This window comes from Microtus oregoni, unplaced genomic scaffold (assembly GCF_018167655.1).
Source record: "Microtus oregoni isolate MIOR12 unplaced genomic scaffold, Mior012 000099F_ref0000060, whole genome shotgun sequence".
In the NCBI taxonomy this organism is placed as follows: domain Eukaryota; kingdom Metazoa; phylum Chordata; class Mammalia; order Rodentia; family Cricetidae; genus Microtus; species Microtus oregoni.
Window position 1 is genome coordinate 1,665,909 of NW_024544712.1, and position 25,756 is coordinate 1,691,664.

The following is a 25,756-nucleotide window of genomic DNA, read 5'->3' on the forward strand; positions in this document are numbered from 1 at the left end:
CAAGTATCGGACTGGGAGATGGTTTGGTGTGTAATATACTTGCTATGCAGGCATGAGGATCTGAGTTTGGATCTCTATAATCCACGTAAAGCCAGATGTAATAGCACATACCTGTAATATAAGTGTTCCTTTGGCAGAATGAGAGGTTGAGACAGGAGAATCCTCAGAAACTTGTGGGCCAGCTAGCATAATGTATAGAGAGGCAAACAAGAGACCCTTTCTCAAATGATATAGAAGGTAAGCCCTGATAACCAAAGGTTGTTTATGAACTGTACATAAACTATAGTGTGTGCACCTGCATGGAAATGCAAGCTTGTATGTGCATGCACACACGATTGCACACGCACGTGCGTGCATACACAAAGACTAAAGATCATTTCCTAGTTGAACTATGACGTTATTTTTTTTAAATGAAGTACACCCAATTTGTTGTACATTTGTGGCAGATAATTTCAAGAAAAGTTACTAGAGCATCACAGTGAAATAAATCTCTCTTCCTGTTTGCCAGTCTGACTGTGTGTCCCACATTGGAGGAATCAGGAGAGCCTCATTTATAAGTGAATTTCTTTTTTTGTTAATTTATTTTTTTAGTTTCATTTAACATTCCATTCACAGTTTATCCCCACCACTGCCTCCCCCACATTCCTCCCATCCTAAACCCCATCCACTCCTCCCAACAGGTAAGGGCTTCCATGGGAAGTCAACAAACTCTGGCCAAAGCCCAAGCCCATCCCCCCTGCGTTAAGGCCAAGTGTGGCATCCCACCATAAGGAATGGGCTCCAATAAACTAGCTCACATACCAGGAAGACAGATCCTGGTCCTGGTCCTACTGCCCCTACTGCCAGGTGCTTCACAGATAGTCCAAGCTTCACCACTGTCTCCCATATATGGAGGGCCTAGTTCATTCTCACGGAGGCTCCACAGCTGTCGGTCTAGAGTTCGTGAGTTCCCACAAGCTTGGTTCAGCTGTCTTTGTAGATTTCTCCATCATGTTCTTGAACTCCCTTGCTCATATATCCCCTCCTCCCTATCCTTGATCGGATTCCCAGAACTCAGCCTGGTGCTTGATTGTGGATCTCTGCATCTGCTTCCATCAGTTACTGGATGAAGGTTCTATGTTGACAATTAAGGTAGTCATCGATCTGATTACAGAGGAAGGCCAGCTCAAGCATCCTCTCCACGATTGCTTGGAGTCTTAGCTGGGGTCATTTTTGTGGATTCTTGGGAATTTCCCTAACACCAGGTTTCTCCCTAACCCCATAGTGGCTCCCTTTACCAAGATCTCTCTCCATTGCTCTCTCACTTCACCCATCTCCCCCTCGACCATCTCATTCCCTCAAGTTCTCATTTCCCATCACTTTCCCTTCACTGCCCCCCCCCCCAGTTTACCCAGGAGATCTCATCTAATTCCCCATCCCTGGGTGATCCATGTGTTCCTCTTAGGGTCCTCCTTGTTACCTAGCTTCTTTGGAGCTGTGGATTATGGCCTGGTTATCCTTTGCTTTACATCTAATATCTACTTATGAGTGAATATGTATTGTGTTTGTCTTTCTAAGTCTGTGTTACCTCACTCATCAGTGGATTTCAAATCTGTTCTGGCCACCTAAGAATGGGTACAACTAGTCAAAGAGATGCTGGATGTGACTGGGCCAGTAGATGGCATCAGATAACACAAAATCTCCTCAGCGTTTTGAACGGCTGGCCAGCTAGGCGGTAGATGTATCTGTTTCTTATTAACACAACCTCAGCTGCATCCAGCATCTGAAATGGTAATTAGCCTGGTGCCGTTGATACCCAGATTTGTTGAGGGTCTACCAGGAAATTCAGAGGGTGTGAAAACGATCATGTGTGTTTTAGGAGAATTTCACTGCCCCTGGTAGGTATTGGAACCTTCAGCGATTGCATATAGGAATAGAACTCTTTTGTTCTCAGTTTTGTATGGCAAGTGCATTTTTCCAGTTGAGCCATTTTGCTGGCCCCATGTATTTCTCCTTTTAAGGATCTTCTGTATTTTTTTAAATGTCTTCATGGCTTTACAGAGCATAGTCCATTAATTCATGCATAGTTCTCAAAGATGTGAGCCAAGAGATGCATTTTGTCCTACTTTTCTTCATTGATTCCCTCTAGCCTTGAAGGACTTCTAGCTCCTTGCACATAAATATAATCCTAGGTGCTGTGGAGAACGCTCTTCCATAGCATCCTGATGTGCTAACTAATGACTCTTCCATGGCTTTCCGCAGAGAAAACATTCTGAGACAACCAAGAAGGTACAGTCTCCCTACAACCATGCTCAGATTCCCTAGAGTATTATTTCTTCCCATTTATTAAGAGGAAGGGAGGGTGGAAAGAAAGGGAAAAGGGGAAGGAAAAGGAAAGCAAAGCAAAGCAGCTTCATTCTGTTACTGGAACTTCTCACCTTGAGCTCACACTGAAGGGGAAGGGACACACAAAACCAGCTAATGGAAGGGTAGCAAAGATGCCATAGACATTTTAAATCTCTTACAACAAATTTATTGCTACTATTTTAGAATTTTACTAATAGCAGTTTTTTTCCTGGACATTGCTCTCCCATGACACTGACTAGTATTTCAGGGCTTTCTAGTGAGGAGGTAGAAATAGTATCATCATGGGTGAGGCGTCTCCCTCCCTCCCTCCCTTCCTTTTCTGAGACAGGGTTTCTCTGTAGCTTTGGAGCCTGTCCTGGAACTAACTATGTAGATCAGGCTGGCCTCGAACTCACAGAGATCCGCCTGCCTCTACCTCCTGAGTGCTGGGATTAAAGGTGAGTGCCACCACTGCCCGACTGACATTTTCTTTACTTAGCCATATTTTTCCTCCCCTCTGCCCTCATATTCAGCCAGTCTAGTTTATTTATCTCATCAGTTAACCAAAAAAATGAAAATAATGTAGCATGAAAAACCAGCAGACAACGAAGAGCATGTGGTTAGAGCCTTCCTTATGAAGACTTTGAGGAATTCTATGAGGTACATTTCTGCTTTTATAATTTCTTAGTTCTGAGGTGTAATGAATTTGTCTGTTTTATTCCTTTTCTAGTTCCTGGAAAATCATTACAAAGTCAACATATTTTTTTTTACACCTTGCATACTTATTGAAACTATACAGGTCATTAAAAGATTTGTGTTATAACGTTTTTTTCGGTTTTATCTTGGTAAATAATCTCTCTTTCCACTTTCTATTCATTCTCTATGGATTTTCTGTTGTGCACCCCAGTTCCATTCATCTCCCTGTTCCTCCATATCCACCATCTGACCTTGCAACCTCCCCATAAAACAAAACAAACAAATTAACGGACAAACAAAAAAATTCTCACTGTGGACGCTGAGGGTGTCACACAGTGTACATTTTTGCCCAAACAGCTTTACTTGCAAGTGTTCATTGCAATGAGTCATTGAAGTAGTTCAAGGCTTCTGCAGGACTAGCCCCTACACAGGTTCTAGCAGGTCTTTGTTGGAGCAGCTGTTGGGGGATTGGGCCAACTTAACGACCTGGATCTGAGTCTAGGTGGTAGCTGAACCAGGGCCAGCTCTCCTGCTTTGCCAAGGGAGGGGTGGGGCCAGCTCTCCTATTTGTGGCAGCTGGCGAGGGGTGGACCTGTGGCAGCTGGCAAGGGGTGGGACCGCTCTCCTGTGCTCACCCATGGTGGCAATGGTCATGGACACTGGGCACGTAGTTGGGTGTTATTTTCCAGGCTGCCCCAGCCCACGGGGGCCAGGCCAGGCTGAAAATATTCTTTATTGTATACCATTCTTTAATATTTTGGCCTGTAGGAGAAAATGTGTAATCTCTTATTTACCTAAAGGTGTTCAGTGGGTTTTTTTCCCATTGTTTACTGGCTGAAAAATTGTCTACTGTGAGTTCATTTCTTTCTTAAACTGGAGAAGTAAAGATACCCTCATGCAGTGACTTTGAAGTCAAAGGGACCTTCTGTGGGTCTTCATGTGTGTGGCATTTCCCTGAAGGTATTTTGTTGTTGTTGTTTCGGGGGTACTGGAAATCAATCCTAAGGCCTCATGCATACTCCATCTTTTAAAAATGCACAAAGCAACAACAACAAAACAAAATAAGAGCTAGAAATGTACAAAACTCTGGGTTCCATCCCCATCAGTACATAAAACTGTGCACGGGGGTCCACTTGAAGACTCAGGAGATGGAGGCAGGCAGATCAGATATTCAAGGCTAACCTAGGGTACAGGAGACATCTCAAAAGCTTATAGAATTTCTAACTGGCAAACAATAATCATACCCATTTATGGAAGAATAAATTAAAAAGACTTAGGGCTGCTTTAGAGCCTGTGATTTCCACTCACATGGCAACTTGGTCATTAACAAACATCAGAAATAATGTGCATGACCATATCTAACAGGAAGCAGTTGTAAAACATGCTGTGTATCGGGTGCCAGCAGACGCCACTAGTTTCCTCTGTTGGATTCCTACTGAGGTGCCAGCCAGGAAGGTGTCCAGGATGCAAAGTCCCTCAGCGTCTGCATTTTTTTTCCAGGAAGAGTGATCCGAGTTGGAGGCCTCACTCCTGGCATGCCACCAAGGTCTCTGATACCTACCCAGAGCCAGCAGCCTCACTGTTTCTGAGCACCAGTGGGTCCCCTTCCTGGAAGAGCCAGCACCGGCTAGGTGAGTATTCTTTCCCTGAGACCAGGCACCATGTGTGATCTGTATAACTGTCACGTTCTGTGAATACTCAGACATTCCCACGAGTGTCTTGACTTCTGAGCAGTCAAGACCACCTCTGCTCAGTTAGGATTAGAACTGAATATTTCACAGCAAGAAAACAAAATGAAATGGCTAGACAAAGGATGAACAAGCTTGTTTTCTCTTGTGGTATTTCTTGTAGCACCCTGCATTTTTGGGATGAAGGCAGCTTGGTAATGGTGGATAACCTTTTGGATGTGGTTTTTTGTAATTGGATTCAGAGGTATTTTATCGAGAACTTTTATATCCATATTCTTTCAGAAGTAATTCTCTTTTTTGGTTGTGTTCTGTCCAGTTTTAGTATCAGGGGGTTGTTAGCTTCATAAAAAGAATTTGGAAATGTCCTTGCTTTAATATTTTATGGACTATTTGAGAAATATTGATGTTATTTCTTGGATGGTTTGATAGAATTCTACAGTGAATCCATCTGGCCCTGGGTTTTTGTAAGTTGGAAGATTTGGAAGGGCTTCAAGACATGGTACCCAGAAGGTTAACAGTCAGTGTGCCCTCAGAAATGCCTTTCCTCCCCAGTTCTCAATTAAGCTACTGTTGAGCATCCTCATCCTTCTTAGCATACGTTCACAATGCTGTTTTCCTGACATCTTGCTGTTTGCAAACCTTTTTTCTTTTTGTGCCCTTGTCCTCCTTAGCGTAGGTCCAGCTATGCTCACAATGCTGTTTTCCTGAGATCTTGCTGTTTGCAAACCCTTTTTTGTGTGTGCTTTTCCTTTGTAGTTCTTCCTCCCACGATTTGTCCAGCTCATGGGAGCACACAAGCCTACAGCGCACTGCTGAGCACTTCAGCTCTGTGGGCAGCTTAGACAGCCTGGACCGCGGCTCCCAGCTCTCCCCATCTGGACACCTGGGTGGCCACGGCAAGCGAGATTCTGCTTACGGTTCCTTCTCTACCTGTCCCGGCACCCCTGACCACACCTTGCCCAGGGCTGATGCCTCTTCCACTGAGAACATTCTCTACAAAGTTGGCCTCTGGGAGGCCTCCAGGCCAGGCAGCAGCCGACAGAGCCAGCCTGCAAGTGATCCTCAGGGATTACAGGACAGGCCTTCATGTTCCACACTCAGGGTTTTTGGTAACAGCAGGAAAAGCCCAAGGCCAGAGGATAATGTTGAGCCGAAAACAACCACTTCTGGAAGATCAAATTTTGGGCCTGTTTGGTATGTTCCTGACAAGAAGAAAGCCCCTTCTCCTCCCCCCTTTGCAGCTCCTTTGCTCAGTGATGGCTTTGCTGTGGCAGCTGGAGGCCGTGAAAAGACACGGGACCCTCCATTTTCAGACTTTACCACCCAACCCCGAGGGGGCCATAGACTGGAAATGACTGATGGACAGTGTCGGCTGGCACACCCAAGCAGTGGCAAAGAAACAGGAAGCTTGGGTTACCAGCAAGAAGGCCACCTGGATTACCGTTGGTTATCCTCAGATGATAGAGTGGGTGGATCCTCAGGGGTCCCGGGCAGGCACCACTTGTCCTTGTCCAACACAGATGTCCACTTCCTGACGTCTTACCGTGGGAGCCAGCAGAGATGGCAGTGCACTGATGAGAGCCCAAGGGTCCCCTCATCAACGAGGGAGCTGCCTCATAGGACTCCTGGTGGGGGTTTGCAGGAGCCTCCTGAACTCTCCCGGAATGATGCGCAGGTGAGATGGTCTGGTTCTGCCAACCAGAAGCTGGATGATAGAGGGCGTGGCCATTATTTCTGTGCACCCCCCAGGCAGCCTGTGCAGGGGTGTGCCCAGGTTGTGACACCCCGAGGTGACTTTGGGCATTCAGACACACGTTCTGTGGACCTTGACAATCGTCTCTTGCCCTCGATGGGCCAGAGGTGCTATCTACAAGAGCATGAGGAGATGCTGGCCTCTCACGAAAGAGAGGGATATCATCCACGGGATGCAGGGATTGAAGGTTCCTGCTCAGGGATCCAAGAGCCTCTTCAAGCCAGCCACACTGTGAAAGCCAGGTCGCAGTGTCCTGATGGTGACCTCAAGTCGGTGGATGGAGAACGTGGGAGGATTTCTCGTGAAAGGACACCCATGCTGCACTCTCTGACCCAAGGTGGGGCATGGAGACCCGAGAAGCCACCGTCGCTTGACGCCCAGGTGGGTAGACCCATGCGAAGGAGTGACCGTTTTGCCACGACACTGAGGAATGAGATCCAGATGCGCAGAGCGAAGCTACAGAACAGCAAAAGCACCGTGACACTTGCTGATGACTGGAGAGCTGATGCGGGGGCTGTCCCGGAAGGTTCCTTCCCCAGCACCTATAAAGAGCACCTGAAAGAGGCCCAGACACGTGTCCTGAGGGCCACCTCCTTCCACCGCCGTGATTTAGGTCCCACCCCAGCAGATCAGTATCTGGGACAAGCAGAACACAGGACTTGTGACCATACTGCCTCATCTTCTTTATCTTCCCCTGGGGAGCCAGACTCTGTCCCCAGCCTCTGGGAAGCAGGTCTGGCCAAGCCACCATCTTCTGGTGGTGGTGTGCCCCATCTTCTTCGAATTGGAGGCCGGAAACGGTTCACAGCGGAGCAGAAACTGAAGTCCTATTCTGAGCCAGAGAAAATGAACGAGGTGGGTCTGTCAGGGGACCACAGTCCTCATCCTAACATCAGGACACCTGAGGATACTGTGGGGACATTTGCTGACAGGTGGAAGTTTTTTGAGGAAACAAGCAAATCTCTTCTCCAAAGGCCAAGCCACAGGCAAGCTCTCTGTGGGCTTTCAAGAGGCAAGGCTGAGAGGCCACAAACAGGGGGCCGTGAATGTGAGGGTACAGAGTCCTGGTTCCAGAAGAGGTCACGGGCCACCTCCTGTGGAGAGATCCTCAGTGATAATGGACAAGGAGAAAAAGCTTCTGAGACATTGAACCCACCCAGAAGGCTTGGAACCTTTGCAGAATATCAGGCGTCTTGGAAGGAGCAGAAGAAACCAATGGAAGCCAGGAGTTCCGGGCGTTATCATTCAGCAGATGATATTCTGGATGCAGGTCTAGACCAGCAGCAGAGGACACAGTACATCCATGAATGGTCCCGGTCGTCACCGTCCACTGATCGCTACTCACAGGTAAGCAGCATACCGTGTGCCATGGCCTCGCTTGTACCACCTGAAGACACTTAGGGTGTATCCAGCATGTATGAGGGCTCACTGAGGTGCAACAGTGTCATTTGTAGTTTGAAAGATAAGGGAATGAAATTGCTTCCTTTGTGCAAACACATCTCTTTCATCCCCAGCTCCCCTGTTCTAAATTTCACTTCACTGTAATATTAATTTCACTGAAATGCTGTAATATTAACAGCCTCATTTTCTTGTTAAAAACAAACTACTAGTAATTTTCTTAGAAGATAACCTCCATGCTGTACACGGAAGGAGAGTTGCTTGCTTGCTTTTAGCATTTGGTACTGAAACTCCATGCAGACCCAGGGAGAGCTTGCTTCTGCCACTGCTACATTCTGACTTATCCACACACAGTTCAGTGTGATCTCTGAGAACTCCATGCCTTCTCTGTCAGGAGTCAGAATCCCAGCCCCCACAAGTCCTAGCACGTGAGGTTTTGCAATCATGACTTGTGGCCAGCTGTCTTTTATTGTGTTTCTTTTGGTCGATTGTGTCACATGGTAACAGCCCTCATGTAGGAGTCCTGTTTTCTGCTCAATGCAGAAGTCCGAGGTCAGTGGTCTCAATTAAGTGTCTTATGGAGTTGAACAGCCGTGTCCTGTGACCAGGTCTCAAGTCTGAGACAACAGGCCTTGCCAAGGGCGTTGTGGGACAGGCACACAAAGCAAACCCACAAATGAGGGGTTTCATAATAACAGTTGTCTCAGGCATGAAGGCAGCTTGATGAGTCTGTGTCTCATGGTGTCGCTCTTCACAGGAAGTGCCTGTTGAGCCAGACAGGCAGCCAGAGGACTCTGGCGGGCACAAAGGAGTACCACAATGTACACTACAGGCTGACGAGGGACGTTCTGCTCCAAGGTGGGTGAATTGCGTTTGCTGAAAAGTTGTGTTGAGTGTGAACATATTTATGGAAGGTGAATGGGATGTTAATAGGACAAGTCTTGGTTTTGCTAATTGAGTGTGATTTCCACCATCACTAAGATCTTAGAGTTTTTAAGCGAGAGATCCCGTGGGTTCTGCAGCCCTGCCCAGAGAAGCAGGGCAGTAATAGCCTTTAGTGTTTCTTAAAGTAGCTGTTGTGTTTTTCTTAGAGTGAAATGCTTTATTGGGTCAAAATAAATGTCCAGTTTATCCTCCTTAAACAGAATCTTTAACTGGAGAGATGCTTTTACTATCTGGCACACAGCTGTGTTTGTAGGCCACAGTCTCAGAATTGTCAGAAAGGATTTTGGTAAAGCTTTCTAAATTGGGCTTGTTTAATGAGTTAACTTGAAGCTTTAAAATAGAAGTCATCTGACTTCCCAGAGAAGGGAGGAGGGCGAGCAAGATCTGTGCTCTTACACTGTTGCCTGCAACAATTCCAGATTGTTGGGGGAGCATATAATAAGCTGTTCAGAGGATAGATTCGATTAGATGTGTATATAATAACCCTGGTGGAAAGATGAAAATCAGCACACACCAGACTTTCTTGAGGGAAGATTTTCCTAATGTTTTATACATCCTATATGGCCTAGCATACAAGGCAAATTAAACACTGACGTCAAAGGTCAAGATTCCACTGTAGAAATAACCAACTTAGATATATGCTTTCAAGAACTTTATGTAATGGTGTCTTATTTCACACATTTTTACACTAACTGTTGTTATCCGTATTCAAAACTATCCCACGTTTATTTGGTTGTGAAGGGACCAGATTGATACTCTGTGTGCCTGCCTCAGAAATCCCTGCAATTACTTAACAGTCTGCATAGCTAAACTGATGGAAGCCTGCGGAATAATCTGCCTACGGAATTTAACAGTGTCTGAAGAGGACAATTAGAGCTTTATTCCTGGGCTCTGAGTCAGTCACGTGCTGAGCAGCAGCTGTGCAGGGTAGGGGGCAGAGAATGTCACCATGGACAGCTATAATGTGCATGAGCTGTGTGTGCACACGTGATTATTTGTGTCCACAGCTCTGTCAGCACTCACAGGAATAGGAGGAAGGGAAGAGGGGCCTTCGCCTTATTTATCATGGCTGTGTCTCTCAGCTGGCTGCTTAGTGACTTGAAGAGATTAGTTCCAGAAGCAGCCTGCTTTTGAGTTTCAAACCTAGCAGTTTTCAGGATTGCATTTTGTGTGTGTGTGTAGTAATAAGGGCGGCGGGGCTGCGTCCCCAGCATCCCGGCCGCCTGCACGGCTAGCTTTACCTGAAATAATTACACGGACACTGTATTCTTTTAAACACTGCTTGGTCCATTCTCTTCTAGGCTAATTCTCACATATTAATTTAGCCCATTTCTAATCATCTGTGTGTAGCACCCCAAGGTGCGCTTACCGGGAAGATTCTAGCCTACGTCCATCCTGGGTCGGAGCTTCATCGCGTGTGTCTGCCCAGGAGAGGAGAGCGGAGCATGGTGTCTCTGTCTGAGGCGTCTTACCTCACTTCCTCTTCCTCCCAGCATTCTGTTCTGTTTACTCCACCCACCTATGTTCTAAGCTATGAGCCCAAGCAGTTTGTTTATTACTTAACCAATGAAATCAACAGATTGATATATGACACTCCCACATCGTGTGTGTGTGTGTGTGTGTGTGTGTGTGTGTGTGTGTGTGTTGAAGAGAGGCAAGGATATTGAAATTTTGGAATAGGAATGTTAGGTCATTTTCAGCTTTTCCTAGAGTATATGTTTCTAGAGGATCAACAAGAAATAATATGCTGGGGCTGGAGAGATGGCTCAGTGGTTAAGAGCATTGCCTGCTCTTCCAAAGGTCCTGAGTTCAATTCCCAGCAACCACATGGTGGCTCACAACCATCTGTAATGAGGTCTGGTGCCCTCTTCTGGCCTGCAGACATACACACAGACAGAATATTGTATACATAATAAATAAATAAATATTTTTTTTAAAAAAAGGAAAGAAATAATATGCTTGAGAAATAAAAGGATCATAAAAATAATAGGCAGTCTAAAATGCAGAAGTATGAAAATACCTAGTGACCTTGCATAGGTTTAAAGTAACATAAACATGTCTCTATGGGAAATGAATTATTGATCTGGTATTTGATACTTGAAATAAAATTTTGTTGCATTCTGTTGAGATCATACAAAAATGTTGACATAGGAGTTATTTTTATTTGCTGATTATTCACCAAAGTCCAAACAGAAATAACTTTTTAATATAATTTTTTTCCTATTTTTTGCGATATGATGTCACTTCCCACCCAGAAATTCCCTGTGTAACACAGGTTGGCATCAGACTTGTGCTGATCCTCCTACTTCAACACTTTCTGGGATGACAGGGATGAGATATCACATCCCACTAATAACATCTTTTTTGTGCATGTGTGAAGGATAAGCTCCTGCAAGACCATACCATGTAATGGGGAAAGAATTACAAGTATCTGTAACTGAAAGGAAACTACTTCATTCTTTTTTTTTTAACTATGTGAGAGCAACATGTGGCATATGTCTGTAATCTCAGCACTCAGGAGGCTAAGAAGGGAGCTTGTACATTCAAGATGAGCCTTAGACTATAGAACAAAACCATGTCTCAGAATTAAGAAACAAACATAGAAAGGTACATGGCACATGAGAAATCATTAAAGTCTGTTGGATTAAGGGGAAAACACATTGTAGCTGGGTAGCCTGACCACAAGGTAGCGGATACAGTGGCATTTTCTCCCTTCCTCCATCACATCTGGTCCCAAGCGGCCCATCTCACATGTTCTGAAGACATTTTTCTTAGAGGTTCCAACCGTCCTCAGAGATTTCATGCTGAATCCTCAAGTTTATTACAGCCAGCTGGGTCTGTTTCTTGCAAATGCATTCAATCACTGATATGGGAGTCCCTTAAAGACTCGGTGTCTGATTTCTCAATGACTGTTATTAAAAAGTGGTCTCACAGGGACTGGTGAGATTTTCCAACTAGTAAAAGCCCATGCCACCAAGCCTGCAGACCTAAGTTCCATCCTTGGAATACATAAAGTGAAAGGGGGAGAAACAACTCTTGTAAGTTGTCCTCTGATTGTGTGTGTGTATGTGAATAAACAGAAATGCAGTGGAGACATTTTTAATGTCCTATAGCCTGGATAGCTTAAATAGTAAGCACTGATTTCTTCCCAGCCCTGGAGGCTGAAAGATCAAAGGGAGGGTGGTTCCTCCCAATGCTTCTCTAACTGCTGTGTAGACGCTAGCGTCTTACTGTGCCCTCATTTGCTTGCATTGTGTATCTCTGTTTCCTAATCTCCAGTTCTTACAAGGACACCAGCCAGATTAGTTTTTAGTAATCCTACTGACCTCCTTTCTCCTTAACCACCACTCTAAATGTCTTGTTTGCCTACATAGCTATATTCTGTTAGGGATAAAAGAATAGAGGTCATCTAGACCATGTGTGCTGCTACTTACTGGCTTGATCCCAGGGCATGGTGTGCCCTTTTTTGTGGAAAGAAATTGTCATGCTAAGTTACTTTCACTTTGTTAGTATGTTCCTTTTTGTGACACCAAATTAGTCTTTCCTAACATCTTCAAAGTCGATGTCCATCATACTTTGAACAGAGTTATCCTCTGCAGACTGGGATACTGGGAGCAGGATTCAATATCATAGATATATTTCCACACCATTGTCCTATTATCTAAACTCCTCCTCCTCGTTCCTGGTGAGCAGTTTGGAAGAATAGGATTTTAATTTTTCTTTGCTGTTTATCACACATGGTTCTTACACAGATTAGGTGCCAAATAAGTGGTTGGTGGATGAGTGCATTGGTGAATGGATAGATAGGTGATAAGTGTAGAGATGGGTATTTGAATGGATGAAGGATGGGCACTTGGATGAATAAGCAGAGGGATAGAGGGAGGAATGAGTTAATAAGGATGGGTATTGCATTACAGTGTGTGTGTGTATGTGTGTGTGTATGTGTTTGTGGCTTTTTAATCAGGTTCATTGGGCATGACAGGTGGCAACAGAGAAATCTTAACCTCCACAAACAAGCACAGGCAGAATCAGCAGTTGAAATGCATTTATTGCGGGTGAGGAAACATATATATGAAGCAGACACATAGAGAAAGTAACCCTCTCTGAAGCCTACTGGGGATTCGTGAAACAAAAAAAAAATCCAGACTGTTCTTAACAAGAGAAAAAGCCCACAAGGCCTTTGTTTTGAGCTATCAGATTTTTGTCTCAGGTCAGGAGGGTGAGGAAGAAGCAAGCCATCTTGGAAGCTCACTATCTTCAGTACCTAGCTATGGCCTTTCTCCCTACATGATGGCCTGCCAGAGAGTCTTTCTAACTCCCAGGCTCTCAGTTAGATAAGTGGTTGTTTGGATGGATGAAAGAGTAGATAGATGGTTGGAAAATTGAATGGATAGACAGATGGATGGATAGATGGATAGATGGGTGGGTGGTGGATAGATGGATGGATAGACAGATGAATGGATAGATGGGTAGGTGGATGGATGGATGGATGGATGGGTGGATAGATGGATGGATGGATGGATAGACGGATGGATGGATAGGTAGGTGGGTGGATGGATGGATGAGGGGTTTATAAAAGGATAGATAGATCGATGGATGTTGGGTGCATAGATGAATGAATGAATGAATGAATAGACAGACGGAAGGATAGATGGATGGACGGATGGACAAATGGATGAATGGATGGAGATCAGTTAATGGTTGGGTGCATGGATGATGGATGAATGAATAGACAGAGAAATGGAAGGATGGATGAGTAGGTGGATGCTTGGTTTGGTAGATGAGTAGTTTCCTGTCTTACCTTCCTTGAGTTCTAGATCAGCATTCCATGGTAGTACATGTTCTGGGTTAAAATTTTGCTAAAGATTTTAGTTAGATGCTAGTAAGTGAAATGGGCCATACCATCTGCACTTGCTCTCGAGTTAAGTTGTCCAGAGATAAGAAGATCTAAGTGTTTCAGAAGAAATCATAAAACTGACTTGCTTTCCACATTCCTACTTAAACCCTTTAAGAAAATTAATGTAACTAGTTTTGATTGTTGCTCCTCACATTTGGGCTTCTTCTGTAAAGATATTATATCCTAGGACATTCTAGGAATTGGGGCTAACATGAGCTATGGGGTTGACCCCCCACAGCAGGGCTACCACTGACCTCAAGGCTGTATTTTATTGGGGTGAGTAAAAGAAAATAACAAGAATATGTTCTTACTCCCAGTAGAGCTACAAAACTGAATGCATGGAGAATTTTTTCAGAGCTATTTTGCTCTAATATAAAATACATGAACCAGAAAAGCAAACCCAATGGACACCACTTGGATGTTTTCCCTGAGAGAAAACTTGGCGTGTAGAAATTATTGTGAAGACCAATTTCCTCTTTAGAAAACCAGTTTCTGCCAAGTGGATTTCAGAAGGAACAAAGATTGATTACTGGGGAGCTCTACCCTATGTTCACGGCTTTAGGGCAGATGTTTATTGTCCCTGGCCTTCAATTAGCTGTCCAGCAATTGCAGCCTGCCTTCCTAAAGGACTGTGCTAGATAATTATGTATCCAGTGCTGAGTGGGTCATGCTAAGAAGGTGAAACTCGAGCTTGGAAGTAGAGGGATTGGGAGTGGGCAGGGATGGATGATGTGGGCAGAGCTTTCTGTTTTGCAAGGCCAGGCAGAGCCCTGAACTGAAGTGTTCTTTCTATATGTGCAAAGACAAGACCATCATCCCAGAAAAGAAAAACAGCAACTGCCAGAAAAAGACAGAGGCACAAGACTAGTTTGGTTTTGGGTATTTTTGTTTGTTTGTTTTGTTTTGTTTGTTTTTGTTGTTCTTTTCTTTATTTTTTTTTTTTAATTTTTATTTTTTGGCAGGGTCTGTCCATATAGCCCTGGCTGTTCAGGGACTCACTATGTGTATTCCAGACTAGACTGAACCTCACTGAGATCTGTCTGCCTCTGCCTTCTGAGTGCTGGGATTAATGGTGTGTAGCAATCACACTGGGCCAGAATTTGTTATTAATGTCTGTTATTAGTTTGTTTCTCTTCTCATTGCTGTGACAAAGTACTTGACAAGGCAACTAAAAGAAGGGTGGATTTTGGCTCGTAATTGGAGGATACTATCCTCCATAGTGGTGAAGTCAGCCAGGAGAAAGAAATGCTGGCTTAGCTCACTTCCTCCTTTTATTCAGCCCAGGGATGGTACTGCCCATACATACATAGGGTGGTTCTTTTCACCTTAGTTAACCTAGTTTCGAAATAGCCTTGTAGTCATGCCCGCATAATTGTTCCCTAGATCCTGTCAAGTTGACAGTCATCAATAACTATCACAATGTCTTCATTTGCAATACGGATCAGACTGCTTTTGAATTTGAGGCAGCCATCCTGCCCCAGTCCTCCAGGTACCAACTGGGTTCGCACCACCACATGGCTGCCTTCTGATTTCTCCCCAGTCTGAACTACTTCAATGTTGTGTTCTGATCCAGGACACAGATGGGGCAGAAGTATGGGGGGTGGGGCGCTTGAGTATCAGCCTCAGTACCCCCTCAGGGCTCAGAATTGGATATCTATGGCAGTCAAGGAACTGGAGGTAAAAAGATGAACTCAAGGACATTACCTCTGCATCTTCTTTATTTTGGGGGTGAAGGGAAAAAGGAGAAGGGGAAGAAGAAGAAAGGAGGAGAGTAAGGGGTGAGCTCCAATGGTGAAGTCCCAAGAGCTGGTGCGAGTGTTGGCATTGTCTCCAGAACGCTTTGTACAGCAGGCGTGGCCTGTACAATATGTTTGAAACTGGGTGAGTTTAACGTATCAGAACTTTCCCCCAGAATCTGTAAGAGAACAGGAACAGATTTACATCTTGACGTTATAACAGATAGGAGAAAGAGAAAGAGGGAGAATATATGGAGTATTGGTACAGGAGGTTTGAGTCGGTGATGAAACTTTTGTTTTTCTGGAACTAGAGAAAAAGTGACTGATCTTGATGTCCTCTTGAACTTAAGGGGACAGGGCTCTGTTTGAGTTACAAGAATTAATTTAAAGGGGCCCTGCCATTTAGGGGAAAGGCATGAGGGGCATTGGTCTGGGGGAGAGAATAGTAATCAGCAGTGGGCATGTATTGGCACACCGTTGAGGTAGTCTAGTGTAAGGTGAATGGAAGGAACAAATGAAATGAAAGCTCCTACTAGAAGAGCTTTGCTAAAAAATCTCTTCCCATAAGAAGTACAGGGCAGGTTGGCATGACTAAAAATGAATCAGTGAGATAAATATCCCTAAAAACACAGTTAAGTAGTGGGATCTGCTGAGGTAGATAAGGCTGTCCCCCTACCCTGACAATAGGGAAACTAGAAGGAGAGGTAGGCCCCCAGAATTCCCTCAGTACCAAGTATGTGGCTCTGGTATCCAAGAGAAAGGAGATGGGCCCTCCTGATACCATGATGCTTACCCGTGGTTCCCTGTTATAGATGATGGTTGTGGTCAGGTCAAAGGAGACCGGGCAGCCTCACTCGTCCATGGCCAGATCTCGAATGTCAACTTGGGAATTTTCTGGGTTTGATGTTTCCATGTATTAAGTGGATGAGGACAATCAACTGCCCAGTGTCCTTCCCTATGGCATCTCGACCAAGGTCTTGTGGGACCAAGATGAGTAGGGCATACTCAGGCCCAGTGACCAGTTCTCCCTCATTTGAAACATGGGCCTGCTGGTTCTCAAGCCCCAGGGATCAAGGGAGCAGCACGGACAGCACAAATTGGGCCGTCTGTTGCCTCGGCCGCTGAGAGGACTGTGGCTAGCATGTGACAATGATGACTGTGGGCTTTGTCATTCCTTACACGGTACACATTAAAATCCAACTCTAAGACTTCCGCCTACAGGGTCAAGGGGCCTTTCTCCAAACGTCTAAGTTTAGCCTTAATGTCAGGATAGCACTGAGAAAAAAAAAAACGAGTCATGAGAAGCTGTCTGCCTTTCGTGGTTTCTGATTCTAAGTTAGTATATTGTAACAGGGCTTTAGTGAGGCATTCCAAAAATGCAGAAGGATTTTCCTTCGTATCTTGAATGACCTCTGAGAGTTTATTATATTTTACTGACTTGAGTACAACCTTATGGAGACATGCCAGGAGGCAAGTCAAAAACCTGTCCCTAGTCCCTAGCTAAAATTCGACCTGGGTGTTATAATCCCAGTGTGGTTCCTGCTTGGGGACTGCCTCTGTCCCTGGAGGGTGTGTTGCATGTGTTTGGTGAATCTCATCTGCATGTAGTCTAGGGTAGAAGAAACCATTTATCTCATTACGGTAGGAGGCTTAATGATAGAAGAAACTGGGTGTATTGTGCGGCGAACTTCTCGACCAGCGAGAAAGAACAACCACCACACGAGGATTCTTCTCAGATCACGCTTTACTGGAGTGCCCTTGGTTGTGGGAGAGCAGGAAGCGAGAGGCAGGAAACGAGGGGCAGGAAAAGAGAGAGAGAGAGAGAGAGAGAGAGAGAGAGAGAGAGCGCCAAGAGCACTAAAGCAGCTGCTTATATAGGGAATTGGCACACAGGTCGCCCTGTAATTGGCTGACACCAGTCTGCTTCGGGATAGGCCCAAGGACCCTTATCCACCGCGCATGCGGGAAGCGGGGGACATGCAGCTCCCAAAGGCAGAGCCAAATATGGAGTTGTTTATTTCCAACAAGACAGGATGTCAGTGCCATCTTTAATGGCGATCCTGTCCGGCTCACTACAGTATTGTATGGAAACTCTTTTCTTTTATTTCAGTATATATTCTTAGGGGCCTAACTTTCTCCATCTTGGCACTATCACCTAAAGGTTATTTGATTTCACAATAGTGGCCTTCAGGGGTTCAAGCCTTTAAAACACAGGACTATGAGAGATACTTTAAGATCCAACTGATCGTACACTTTAGATACAAATCTCAGGCTTAATGATAGAAGAAACTGGGTGTATATTATGGAAACTCCTTTCTTTTATTTAAATTTTCTATAATTAATTTCTAAATGAAGTATTTGTAGTTAGGGATATACTCAGTTGGTATAATATGTGCTTAGCATGTACAAGTACCTTGGAGAAGAAAGTAGAGATGGGGGTGGCAGGTAAGGGACACTGTTGTTTATTTATAAAATACTATATGGATGTGAAAAAACACTGGAAAGAGTATGGGCTTTACAATAAAAAAATACATGTTCACTTCCTCACTGTGTTTATATCAGCCCCCCGACTCTCCTAACCCTTTCTCTCAGATTTAGTGGTATCCAAGTTAGTATACCCCAAAGACACCTACATATCAGCGTCCACTGAAGCACTGTTCACAATAGCCAAGTTATTAAATCGGCCTGGGTGTTCCATCAACAGAATCGTAAGGAAAACCGTAGGGCGGGATGTGAGTGTATCAAAGAAAAATGAAATCATGTCATTTGTAGGAAAGTCGGTGAAACCAGAGGCCATTGTTTTATGGTACCATAAGGTAAATCAGAAAAAAAAACAAATGTTTTCTTTCATGTAGAATCTAGATTAAACATGCATGAACTTGTGTATGCATATAACATGAAAGTAGTGGAAAGGTTAGTATTTGAGAAGAGGAAGGATGTAAAAGGGCAAAGGAAGGTAACAGTGTGAGGAAAGACAAACTATGTGACTTACATGTGTGAAAATGTAAGGATGAAACCCATAATTCTGTAAAAGCGAATATATACTAATAAAAAAGTCAATGTTTCATGGCTATAATGATAACACATTAGCAATGTACTGCATTGGAGGTTGAATAATAACGTGATTTGGTGAAATGAGCAGGAATTTGAAATAATTCCTGTGCAGTGAGAAGAGCTTTATGGAAGGAAGCTGTAAAGAGAAAGCCCTGGTGGCTAATCCCTGGACTCAGAGGAAGGAGCTGTAAGGGACGCAATTTCAGTTCAGGACCATGGCACTGTGGTTGGGGGCTGGGCTCAGAGTGGACGTGGAGCACAGGGTCTTTAAATGCAAGTCATTGGGATGCAAGGAATTGGGTGAGTTGGGGTCAGCCTGGAGGCTTTTGTATTCTCGCCCGAGTGCCCTTGCACACAGGAAAGGTTCTGAAACACTTGGTTTGTTAGCTGATGGATTACATTCCTAATGAGTGCGTAATCAGCCTAAGAATGTCCACAGACATAAAATAGGCTATTGAATGTCATCTTTAACTCCATTGTAGCATTAGACCATGCGATAGCACGGCTGAGAGTTCTTAAGTAGAATTTATGAATGATCTTCTTGCAGTAGCTTCTTTTATATTTTCCATTTTTAAAAAAAAATAGGAAAAGAAGCACCACCACTCCCCTGCTCTGTGCCTGGTAGGGATTTTCAAAGGAGAAACCTCTTATAGCTTAATCATGGTATGTGTTAGGAAAGTTCCCGGAGGTCACATATACCGAGTTCTGGAGTTAACAGACTCTGCATAAACTTGTCCATCATAAGGCAGAAGGCTCTGATCTTCCAGCTGTTGCCAGCTGCCTTCGTGACTCCTCAGTGCCTTAGGCAGCAGGATTCTGCAGTGGCAGAGGCGGGCTGTGGGTCCCTGAAGCATTTAGCTGCCTTTGCAGTCAGAGTGAGCCACAGCCTACAGCAGCGAGCAGGGATGCAGGTAAGAGACTCTAGGGCTCCTTTTCAGGGCATCTTATCCCCGAAGGGAACTGTTTTAAAAATCACTTGTCCTATTTGTGAGGAGGGTGTAGCACCCAATGCTTCTTTTGTTCTACCGTCTTAAAGGGCACATTGTTTGTCAGCTCACAATGGCGTGGGTCCGATCTGGCAAGATGTGCTAACATTCTCATTGTTTATTGTTCTGTCAAAGACAAAAAATCATGCAAATCAGGGTACAGATTCTGGCCGGAGCCCTGCAAGAGTGCACACGTGTGCAAGGGGACACGTTGGTCCATACTGCATGTATGTCTAAGGATGCATGCAGTTTTTGCAGCCTTGTTTTTTGACAGCTGGCTGAAAGCACATTGGAACTGAAAGCTGCCGTCCCTACCAGTGGGACTGGTAGCCCTGGCTGTGTAGAAAAATTGCTCTGTGTGACTTCTGGCAGTAGAATGCTGGGATTTGTGAAGACCTGTCTGCATTGCCGTTTCTTTCTCAGTAGCTATAAGATGCAGGCACGCTCACTCCCAAGACACTGAGTGTGGACCCTGAAAGAAAATGGTGAGTTAGACACATCCAGACAGAGGTGGGTGGCTAAAACCAGGTGTGCATGCTTGGTCATGCAAACGGTTCATGGGTCTATTCACACAGCTTCCTAACTGCAGTGAAAAAAAAAAAACCTACAAGGAGAAAATGGAATCTCTGTGGCTTTGAAAAATCTTTAGTTCTTGTAATTTGTCATTTATTTGGATCGTGATAGTGTTTTTTTCTTTAAAGGTGTCATTATACATGTGCTTGTGTTTTCTGTTCTGCCTCTTACATTGTGATTAAAAATGCAGGTTATTGTTTTTTGCCATGTTGCTAAATGATGGATCGCCTTTGCTACAGGCAAGGAAGCATTCACATGTGTGGAAGGAATGCCATTTTCACCGAGAAATTGCTGCATAGCTATCTGTGCACACAGACGCATGGTATCTGAGTCTGAATCCACTGACTCATGGGACTAGGTGTCATCTTGAATCACATATTTAGCCATTGATTGTGCCAGTGCCGAGGCAGGAAAAAAAAAGACAACAGCAAATTAAAGAAAGGTTTATTAAATCTGGTAGCATTATAGCTAAGCAGCTTGCTGCATTCCAACTGCATTTATAAAATGAGTGGAAAATAATTTTAAGCATAAAAATACTGGCACAAATTTGATGAATGGTTAAGATCTTTTCTAGGCAAAGTATATGTGTGTGTATGTATATATGTATGTATTTTTGATAATGCAGTAAGGAAATATTGCATTTGTAGTTGAAAAGAGGACATGTCTCTATACTTTATTATATATAGTAGGAAAAGCCATTCATATGCATACAATATGCACACATACACACCTACCTCTGTCTTCAGCGAAACTTTACAGGGACATTTTCATTTATGCAAGCATGCACAAAGGCAGTTTTTCAAAGTTCTAGAAATAATCACAAGTATGTGTTAACCAAATGGGTTTTAGAAGGCTTCCGCTACCCAGCTGCAGTGATAAATGATTTAGTAAATGTGTATTAACTGCTGCATGCTTTGCACGGACTGGCCACTCCCCCAAAGTCTGACTTTGGATGCTGAAGGTTAGGGAAGGTAATAATTTATGTTGCCTTTTAGAATACTTGTGTATGGCTATTTACTACTTTGGAGTGTGTGTGTGTGTGTGTGTGTGTGTGTGTGTGTGTGTGTGTTTATGTATGTGATGATCATGTTTGCAGAACCATGGGAAGAAGCTGACATTATATCCACTTTGAGCTACCCATCTTTCCCTTTTTTGAACACTAGAGATTTTAGCTGGTTTCTGCAAGAGCAACTTAGCTGACCGATCATTGGTAGATATCTGTGGATGTCCAAAGGGATTCAGAATCTGTTTAATTATTAACACACACACACACACACACACACACACACACACACACCTTTAAAAAATAAAGTTTTAGATGGGGTGAGGTAGATATCTGTGGATGTCCAAAGGGATTCAGAATCTGTTTAATTATTAACACACACACACACACACACACACACACACACACACCTTTAAAAAATAAAGTCTTAGATGGGGTGAGGAGATAGCTTAAATTAATTTTTTAAATTTAAAATTATCCTTAATTCCCTTACCCAGTGATTCCACTATAGAACATGGAGATGTGTTTGCTTTGCATTCTTGTTTCAATGCAAATATATATTTTACATATACAGTCGTTCTCTACATAGTGTATGTAAATTGACTTTAAAAACACAAAAATCTTTTATATGTACTCTACCTAGTGTTCTAAAATGTGAGAAATCTGTCTTATACTTTAGATATTTAAAGCTGTTTCTAGTCATTCACAATTGCAAATAATACTTTCATTAATAAGCATATTTTGCTAAGAGCTAAAATGTAAGAGCCATATATTTCCATATGGGTTATCTTAAAACATGGTAGATATGTATTTGGGAGTTTCTCACCTTTTGGATTTATGCAGTGTATTCTTGTTATTTATGCTTTATTCACCAGCAGCCTAGGAAGTCCTGTTCCTCTTACAACTTTGCCAGTATTAAAGATTAATTTTACAATTCTGTGGTTTAAGTAACAATTACTTTTAACATGTATTTTTGGGGGCTGGGGAGAGGGAATCTTTTTTTGCATATTTATTGGTATTATTTTTCTTTTGTTCATTACTGTTTACATTCCTATTAAAAGTGGGCCATTCTTAATCATTGCCATTTAGGATATAATACATTCATGCAGTGTAATGTGTATTTTTCAAACATCTACTATTGGTTAGGTTTAGATTATTTCTGTAACACATAAATTGAATTCTCTTCTTGTGGCCCACACTCTGAATCTGTATTTTGGTGGTCACCAGCTTCTAGCAACTATGTGTTGTTGCTGTTAACTTGTAACTTAATATGACATTTTATACAACCATCCACAGTTCTGTTGATTCTTAAATAGTCTACAATGCTTTGCAAGGAAGACAAAGTGACTAAGGATTAAAATAGACAAGAGTCTTCAGCCTGATGTGTTATATTGTATTGTAGGAGGAAATCCTATTTTAGAAAAGGTTGATGGCTGCTGACCTTTTGTAGGAGATTGGAGTGCTCATGTATTAGAGGAGGGTGCCATGTCCCGTGCATTCTAAATACTCTTAGTCTACAAAGTATTTGGCAAAAGAAATGACTGTGCTATGGACTCTAGAAATGTTTATGATGCCAGGATTTGTTGTTGCTAAAGTAAGAGGACAGTGAGTTCAAAGCCAGAGTGAGCTACATATTGAGAAGCTATGTCAAAGAAAGAAACAAAAATTGCAAGAGTGGTGCAGGGATTCAGCTTGATCTGATGGTTGGCATCTTCGCTCATCACCTTCGTGGTTGATACTAAATAACCCTGATCTGTTTCTTTCATATCATTTCCCTATATACCACAAATAAGCAAACCAGACTTTGTGTCTTAGTTACGGTTTCTATCACTGTGAAGAGACACCATGACCACTGCAAGTCTTATAAAGAAAACATTCAATTAGGTTTGCTTATGGTTTCAGAGGTTCAATCCATTGTCATGACAGAGGGGCATGACAGCGTGCAGGCAGATGTGCTGGAGAAGGAACTGAGAGTCCTCCATCTCGATTGGCAAGCAACAGGAAGTAAACTGACTAGGTGTAGCTTGAGCATAGCAGACCTCAAAGCCCCACCCCCACAGTGACACACTTCCTCCAACAAGGCTACAACTAATTCAACAAGGTCATACCTCCTAATAATGCTTCTCCGTATGAGCTCATGATAGCCAATTACTTTCAAACTTCCACACCCTGACTCCAGGGATGTTCCTGATTCTTTGATATTAAATTAAGATAAACAGGTACATTACGTATAGGATGAAGTCACTAGATATATCCTCCTTTTTGACACAAATGGTAGGTCTCCAACTGGTCTTGCTACCTGTGACTACACTTCTATTAGTAAATATCTCAACGATTTACATTCTGTACAATCTTAGATTTATCTGTCTCTCTTTTTTCTTTAAAAATTATGATTATTTTATTTTATGTATATGAATGTTTTGCCTGCATGTGTGTATATGTGCACCATGTATATTTCTGTTGGATCCTTGGAACTGTTTAATGGATGTTTCTTAACCACCATGTGGGGGCTGGGATTCGAATCTAGAACTTCTACAAGAGCAGAAAGTGCTCTTAACCACTGAGCCATCTTTCCAGCCCCTGCCTGTCTCCCTTTCATAGGTCTTCCAGTGTCTTGGGGAAAGTTTTCATACAGTAGGACCAAATTTTTCTAGACTAGTATATTACGATAAAACTTTGTTTATAAACCATGCATCACACCAGTGATTTAATAACCATACTTTTTCTTAATGAAAAGGACATGACAAACTAAGGATTAAAACGTCTAGTTTGCTAACCCCTGTTCTGCATAGCAAGGCATATACTAGAATTTTAAAATCACAAGTGACTTGGCCTGGTGTTAACCAGGCTTTTAGTTCAGCTCCTTGAGAGACTAAGGCAGGAAAATGCAAGTTCAAGTCCAGGTTGGGCAACTGATGTGAAAGTAAAACGCAGATTGGAATTATAGCTCAGTGGTGGAGTGATCGTCTCATAGCCTGTGGCCCTAGATACTTGCAGTTCCCAGTATTGCCAAAGGGGAAATAAAGCAACAACAAAGTGTGTATAATTGTTCCTTTTATAAACACCGTGAAGGATATAAGGAGACTATTAGGCTAGTCATATACCCCAATTAGGGAAGCACTTGCCTGGCATCCAGGAGCCCTGTGTTCAATCCCCAGTAGTGCAGAAACTGGACATCCTGGTGCATACCTTAATTTCGGAATGTAGAAGGTGGAAACAGGAGAATCAGAAGTTTATGGTTACCTTTTGCTATATAGTTACCTCAAGACCAATCTGAGACACCTGAGATCCTGCTTCAATAAAGGAAGGGAAGAAAGGAGGGAGGGAGGGACGGACGGCAGAGAGATTAATGGGAAGAGAGAATTATTATGCATTTAAGAATGCCAGGAAGAGTTTATGTGGCTAAGGATGTGATGTGGTTTGGAAAACTATGTTTTAAAAAACAAACTTTCCTGGCCTTTTTTCAGTTTCATCTAGGACAGTGTTGTTTGACCCAATTGGGACTTCACAGACATCATTTTGAAGGCATAGCCCAGGGCTCTGGAAGTTGTTCCCACTGGGGGAACATAGGTAGATTCACCCTAGGCCTGGTGCCAGGGAACATTCAGTGAAACCATTTTTATAGATAATGATTATTTCCTTTGGAAGGGACATGCAGAGTCAAAGATTAAAATGCCAGAAATATAGCATTTGATATCTACATGGAGTGGGTAGAAAAGTGGGAGAGAAGAAATTTGGAAGGCGAAGTTTTGCAAAACAGATTCATAATGTTTTCTTGACATCCAATTTGTTTGGAGGACTGGTTTTGACATAGATATGGAGGCATGTAATCCTTCACTATTTAATGCTCTTCCTGGCCTTCTTACTAAGTTTAACCAGAACCCACTTCCTTGGTGCCTCTAGTCTTAGTAGCAAGTATGATGTGATTGGGCTGCAGACATGAGAAAGGCCTTGCCACAGATCTCAGAATGTATTTTGTAAAAGCAGCTAGTTCACTGGGATATTTGAACAGCAGTTATAATAGATTATTATAATTTCCAGGTTCAAGCGGGGTGTGTGTGTGTGTGTGTGTTTGTGTGTGTGTGTTTGTGTGTGTGTGTGTGTACACATACATACATGCATGCAGAGTGAAAAAGTCTATGTTAGTGTCTATTACTTTCTACTTTGTTATTTTGTTTTTCAAGATAGGGTTTAACTGTACAACCCTAGTTGTCCTGGAACTCATTCTGTAGACCAGACCACCTTATTTTTTGAGACAGTCTCTTAACTTAACCTAGAACTCATCAATATGATTAGTCTGGCTGGCCAGTGATCTTCAGAGACACTCTTTTCTCCAACCCTCTCCCAGCGCTGGGGTCACACACACATATCACCACACCCGGCTTTTACAAAGATGTTGGTGATCCAAACTCGAGTTTTCATGCTTGCACAGCAGGAATTTCCCGGCCTACTCCCCACCCCCTCTATAATTACTGGATAGCATTAAAAGTCAGTGCCTGTTAATCTGAGTTTGCATCATTTATGAGCGGAATTTCTCTTTTTAATCTGTCTACTCCCCCAACCCATTTAACCACAAATGACTTATCATTTTGTCTAAATCAACTTCATTACTACTTGGCATCTGAGTTTCTGTAATCTAAAATGAAATCCCAAGGAAACGGCAAACCTTTTTAGTCCATCTGTAAAGAGATTGGAGAAATAA

At 43.2% G+C, this 25,756-nt stretch overlaps 1 protein-coding gene across 2 annotated transcripts in view; it reads left to right on the plus strand.

Annotated features, from left to right (window-relative positions):
• LOC121443084 (protein Shroom2-like) overlaps positions 1-25,756 on the plus strand; it is a 116,677-nt gene that overhangs the window by 68,183 nt on the left and 22,738 nt on the right. For both annotated transcript variants that reach the window (XM_041644768.1, XM_041644769.1), the window contains exons 3-5: positions 4,522-4,656; positions 5,466-7,809; positions 8,618-8,718. In XM_041644768.1, coding sequence (XP_041500702.1) covers positions 4,522-4,656; positions 5,466-7,809; positions 8,618-8,718 — 2,580 coding nt within the window. The remainder of the gene's footprint in view (positions 1-4,521; positions 4,657-5,465; positions 7,810-8,617; positions 8,719-25,756) is intronic.